A 6,201-nucleotide genomic window follows, 5' to 3' on the forward strand; every position below is an offset into this window, starting at 1 on the left:
TTTTTTTTTGTCAGGGTGTCACTCTTGCCCAAGCTGGTGTGCAGTGATCATGGCTCACTGCAGCCTTGACCTCCTGGGCTCCGGTGATCCTTCTGCCTCAGCCTCCCCAGTATCACCTGGCTAATCTTTTTCTTTTTTCCTTTCTTTTTTGTAGAGACGAGATCTTGCTATGTTGCCCAGGCTGATCTCGATCTCCTGAGCCCAAGCAGTCTTCCCGCCTTGGCCTCCCGAAGTGTTAGGATTACAGGCATGAGGCACTATGCCTGGCCTCCTCCTTTCTTTTCCCATGACTTTCACTTCTAGGAATTTGGGCTCATTCCTGCTTTTCTGTTAGGTGTTATCTTCTGGAAAGGCTGTGTTCCCTGTGCCCACCACCTTCCCAAGACTAAGCCTACTCTCTTCTGGAGACCCCCTAGGTCTGGGCTTTCTGTGAGGGAGTCACTGCCCTGGGTTATTTATTTTTTTATTTTTTTAGATTAGAAAATATAGTTTATTTAGAAACCAAATGAGGAAGGGAGAGAGAGAGAGAGAGAGAGGAGATTGATCTCCCCAAGGTAGGGGAGGGGCCGAATCCAAGAAACATGGCGGCCACAGTTCAAAGAACTATGTGGACACACCAGAGTTTAACAAAGCAACGGTGAATGGGGGAGGTAGGGGTGATTCACTTCCCCAAGTTAGGGGAGGGAGTCAAAGCTCAGGAAAACACAGCCTGGTCGTAGGTCAAAGAACACAGGGCCAGACTATAGCTTAGCAAGACAGTGGCCTGCCTTGGGCTCTTGAAATGTTCTGTGTCACCTCTTTGACTTTCTAGAGAATAGCATAGGGTATGGTAGTTAAAACGGTACTAATAGAAAATAAATACAAAGTAGAGTGATCTTGTCAGAGAACATGAGGCTTTCTGAGAGTGGGGGTGGTGATCAGGTAGCCTTCAGGGCCACGTGGGAGCTGATAAGGGGTTGAAGTATAAGGAGACTGTGGTCATTTGCATGTTGGGCTGGGCTGGATATTTGTGATGCTGTGTCCAAGGGGTCACACTTAGCAATGTGACCACCAGGAGAGCTTTTACCCCACTGAGAGATAATTCTCTGTTTTAAGCTTCAGTAGCTGACATTGAAAGGGATCTCATGTAGGCCCTTGTTTCCATTTTACTGATGAGAAAACTGAGGTCTAGAGAGAAAAGGGAACCTTCCCAAGTTCACAGCTCTGCCTCTTTCGGGGGTCTGGCCCCTCTTTGCAAACCGGATAACAAATGCAGTCATCTGTGTGTCACTTGGGAAAGTTCGTTTCCTCTTGAAACTCATCCCTGGTACCCTGCAGGGAGCGGATGACCCAGGACCCTAGTCCAGCTTTGTCCTCCTGCATTCCCCCTACCTTCTGCCTCCCCAGCCCCCCATCCTTGTACCCCCCTTCCCACTCCCAGCAAGCTTCCTGTTTCTGTCAGCACAGGCCTGGCCTACTTTGCAGCCCTTGGCCTGCATTTCACTAGACATCCTGGGATTCAGACTGCCGGGCCTCCAGCTGGCCTCCCACACCTGATAGAAGTTAGGGAGGTCAATGTGCTGTCCGGGCCTCTCTGCAGAGGGGGCATTATGGAGCAGGCCCTGGAGGTGGGGGCTGAAGATGTGGTCCAAGCCCCAAATCTATCTTCTCCTCGTAGATAGGGGTGAGTCTGACCCGTGTTCCAGGAACCAACACCTGCCTGGGGGACATAGAGGAGAACCTCCCCTGAGTGTCTCCGTGGCTCCTCTGTGGCCTGAACCCCATGCTGGGATGTCCAGGGGTTTCTCATGTGTGCTCTGGGGATGGGCCCTCCTGGCCACCGTGGCAGCTGCTGGCCCCTTTCCCATTGGGGTAATGGGTCCCTTTGCTTCCTGTGTCCAGAGCAGCGGTGGAAAGTAACATATGCTGCAGATCCCTGCCTGAGGTGTGTCTGAGTGGGCCTCTGCCACCCAAAGGTTCATGGCACTGCACAATGCCTTGACGGGGCCTCCGCACAGGCCACTGAGGCCCTGGGCACTCGCTGTCCCCAGAGAGCAAAGGAAAGCAGCACAGTTTTTACTATGCTTTTTTTCCCTCAAGGCCTCTGCCCAGGACCCAGTGTGGGTCCAGGGACTGTGACAGAGCCTTGAAGGGCTGTGCTCAGAACAGCTGCTGGCCCTGACCCAGGCTCAGACGCCTTAACGCCATCCTTCTTGGCATGAGATATCTAACAGGAGGGGTCTTTGTGCTTCGTAGAAATATTCCTCTATGCTGGGCACAGGGGCTCACACCTGTAATCCCAGAACTTTGGGATGCTGAGGCAGGTGGATCACTTAAGGCCAGGAGTTCAAAATCGGTGAAGGCAACATAGCGAGACCTCATCTTCCCCAAAAATCCAAGTCCAGCATGGTGGCTTATGCCTGTAATCCCTGCCCTTTTTAGGGGCTGAGGCAAGAGGATTGCTTAAGGCCAGGAGTTCGAGACAAGCCTGGGCAGCATAGCTCAGAACCCTCACTCCAGCATCCTCGTTATACACAGGACTCAGCAGTCATTTTTTGCAGAGGGCCTGGGAGTAACTTTCAGGCTTGTGGGCTACCTGCCGTCTCTCTGGCTGTTTCTTCTCCTACTGTTCCTCCTCCTCCTCTCCTCTGTTTTCGATCACCCTGGAAAAATGGAAAAGCCAAAACCAGTTCATGGACTGGATGGAGATGGGCCATAAGCCAGATTTGACCCATGGGCCATAGTTTCCGGGCACCTGGTCCACAGGAAGAGATGTTCATTGGGCGGGTCTGGAGTCATCAGGGAAGGCCTCCCAAGGAGGTGACTACTGAACTAGGTGGAGAGGTAGGGAGCACTTTTTTGGGAGGGGAAACTGACAGACATGGTACTGAGAGGCTGGAAGGAGCCGGTAATTTCTGCAGAGAATTGTTAGGACTCCAGTTTGCTGGGGCAGAGGTTCCTGTTGTGAGATCAGAAAGACAGGCTGGGGGAGGGTGAGCAGCAGCTGGATTCTGGAGGTCCTTGAATTATTCTAAGAAACTTGAGAATTATTCTAAAGTCAGTAGGGAGCCATAGAAGGTTCTTGAGCACCATACAACTACAGAGTCTTCAGCCCTCCCTAGTTCAGCCACAGGTTTGGCAGGTGTGTGGAAAAGGGACAGTGGGAACACACATGAGCTTTATTAATAGTGTGGGCACCCAGGGAGGGAGGGCATCCCTCTTCACACCTTGGAGCCAGACGGTGCTGTCGCTAGGACCATGGGGGCCAGGCATGACCGCCTTGTTCTCCCCTTTCCCCTCCCAGGGCAGCCTGTGACGTTCCCCCCGGAGGCCCTGTGGGTGACCGTGGGGCTTTCTGTGTGTCTCGTGGTACTGCTGGTGGCCTTAGCCTTTGTGTGCTGGAGGAAGATCAGGCAGAGCTGTGAGGAGGAGCGTGCAGGTAAGTAAGATGGGCAGGAGGAGGGTGTGTGTACGCACGCGCGTCTCGGGGACGCTGCTGTGGCTGACAGCAAGGGCGTCACTTTCTAGTGACAGTGTGACTGTGCACATGGGGCCAGGTTGTATGTGTGTGGGCTTGAGTCCATGTCCTGCGGGCATGAACAGGTGTAGGCCTGCCTGTCCCTGTGCAGATGCGGCTGGAAGTGTGTGGGTATGAGTGCAAGGCCGAGCGCCCCGAGGGGATGGTGTGTTTGCAGCCAGGCACGCCTGTGGCAGGATGAGCCATGGGAGTGTGTCTGCATGAGAGCAGGTTAGAGCAGGGACATGCACACACGTGGCCTTTTGGGGTATGTGTGTCGCTGGTGGGAGCATGTCTGCCTTGGGCTGGGAGTCTGAAGCAGGTACCGTGTGCAGGGCCCAGACCCAGTCCGACTGGGCATCGGGGATTGGCCAGTGGGCCTGAGGACATTGAGTGGGTGAGTTGACTTCAGGGTGGCACATGGGTAAACAAAGGCACGGAGGGTGAACGGGTCACCAGACGCCAGGGGGTGACCACACGTCAGGAGGGAGGGGACAGTGGTCTGTTGGTGGACAGGCAAGTCCCTGTGCAGTGGGGGTAGGAAGTGAGTCTGCTGGAAGGCGGGGGCTGGTAGGCAGGGCCCTGAGCAAGCAGATGGGTTGGGGATGGGAGGGTGGCGGATGGGAGGGTCCGTGGCTGGGTATGCGGAGACTGTGGGCTGGGACCTTTCATCCTGTCACAGGCTTGGCGCTGATCTCAGGCACCAACGCTGGGTCCAGCCTTTGGGCCAGAGGCCCGTTCAGGCCCCATTACTTGCCTCACAGCCTAGACAGGAAATGCAGGGGTGAAACTGCTCACACTGAGTTCTTGCCTTTCAGGAGCTGAGGACCAGGATGTGGAGGGAGAAGGATCCAAGACGGGTGAGTCTAAGTGTGGAATTGTCCCCTTGGCTGGGGGAGGATGCAGGGACAGGGGCGAGGATACCAGGGACTGGGCAAGGACTCCAGGGACAGAGGCAAGGACTTCAGGGACGGGGGCATGCATACCACAGATGGGGGTGAGGACACTAGGGCTGGGGGTGAGGACTCCAGGAACAGGGTTGAGAATATCAGGGACAGGGACGAGGACTCCAGGGATGGGAGCATAGATACCGCCGACAGGGGTGAGGTCACTAGGGATGGGGCAAGGACTCCAGGGATGGGGGTGAGGATACCAGGGACAGGGGCAAGGACTCCAGGGTCGGGGACGAGGACTCTAGGGACTGGGGTGAGGACACCAGGGCCAGGGTCGAGAACTCCAGGATGTGCAGGAACAGATGTGCTGTAGGGTTTGAATGAAGCATATCATCTGGTCAGAGGCCTTCCCCCCGTGAGTCTTGTGTGCTCCGAGCAAGGCCTGGAGGTGAGTGGGTCTCCCAACTCCCCAGGTGCAGCTTCGTTCTCCTGCCAGCCTTACCCGTCTGCCAGGACCAAGTTTACCTGACTAGCCCTGCACTGTGACATCTGGTGGCTTCCTTGAAGTCTTCTAGGTGTCTTTCTCAGTGGGCTTGGGAGACAGGGCAGGCTGGGTTTATAAATTCCAGCTCCATCCATGTAAATTGAGTGGCCTTGAGTAAGCTACTTTGCCTCTCTGGCCTCAGCTTCCTCATATGTAAAATGGGCATACTAACAGGTTCATGGGTTGTTAGGGTTAAATTAAATGAGATAACAGATAGAAAGGACCTGGTGCCATAGCTGGTGCTTAATAAGTGCTTAACACGCTGGTGTCCTGTCGCTGTTGGACACATAGCGTAGGACAATCCCATCTAGTTAGAGGCTTTGTCCCTTTGGGCATGGGACTTTGCCCCTCTGGGCTTACAGTTTCCTATCTGTAAAGTGTCCCCCTGCCCCTGCTCTGATGGCACTAGCGGGCTGCTTTGATGGGCTCTTGGGTGACTGCAGAGGGAGGTGCTTTGCAAAGGGCACAGCACAGAAAACTGGGCCCAGCTTGGGGGTTGCTCAGGCTCTGTGCCCTGTGACCACCCGGGGCCTCACTTCCAGGGCATCCTGGACTGGGTGAGGCTGGCTTCAGCTGAGCCATTTTGGATGTTCCAGTTGACACCGGTTCCCTCCCCACCCCCACAGAAGGCCTGGCAGGAGGTTGACACCTGGGGACTGCTATAAATTATGCCAATTAATTCTCTGCCTGCTGGTGCCAGTGTGGCAGGCCCAGAGACCGCTCTGGGATCAGACCTCATTTTTCACACTCAGAGGCAGAAGGGAGGGAGCGGGAGAAGCTGGTGGGCTGAAGGCTTGGTCAGTCTCGGTGCCACATGGTCTTGGACCCCCCAGGGATACCTGCACACCTGCCAGCTTCCTTTCATCCCTCACTCCCCTCCCCGTGTAGAGTGGACTCAGTGCCCTTCTGAATCTCCAGCCCACTGGGGGGCTGGCTACTTGTCCCCATTGTATAGATGCAGAAAACTGAGACCCAGAGAGGTGAGGGTCAAGCTGCGGAATAGAGCTGGGGTTTGGGCCGGCATCCTAGTACCCCTTCCCTGGTGTTGTCCCCCTCCTGTCCTCCCTCCCGGTCCTACCAGGCCCTCACCCCCACCTGGCCCCTGCCCCACCGCTCTCCCTGGCTCCCCCTTACCACGTGTCCCTTGCTCTTTTGCAGCCCTGCAGCCTCTGAAACACTCTGAAGGCAAAGAAGGTAAGGCCATGTGCTGCTGAGTCTGTGTGTCTGTGTGTTTGTGCGTCTCTGAATAAGGGGCTCACGGGAGGGTG

General features: G+C 55.4%; 1 protein-coding gene across 1 annotated transcript in view; it reads left to right on the forward strand.

The window, feature by feature from the left end:
* The window catches only part of CD276 (CD276 molecule), a 32,015-nt gene that overhangs the window by 23,976 nt on the left and 1,838 nt on the right, over positions 1 to 6,201 (forward strand). Inside the window, exons 5-7 of the mRNA XM_008070927.2 lie at positions 3,284 to 3,418; positions 4,315 to 4,356; positions 6,092 to 6,127. Of these exons, the coding sequence (XP_008069118.1) occupies positions 3,284 to 3,418; positions 4,315 to 4,356; positions 6,092 to 6,127 (213 nt within the window). The remainder of the gene's footprint in view (positions 1 to 3,283; positions 3,419 to 4,314; positions 4,357 to 6,091; positions 6,128 to 6,201) is intronic.

The sequence above is a fragment of the Carlito syrichta genome, unplaced genomic scaffold, assembly GCF_000164805.1.
Source record: "Carlito syrichta isolate Samal-C Ts95f unplaced genomic scaffold, Tarsius_syrichta-2.0.1 Scaffold314063, whole genome shotgun sequence".
NCBI lineage: Eukaryota > Metazoa > Chordata > Mammalia > Primates > Tarsiidae > Carlito > Carlito syrichta.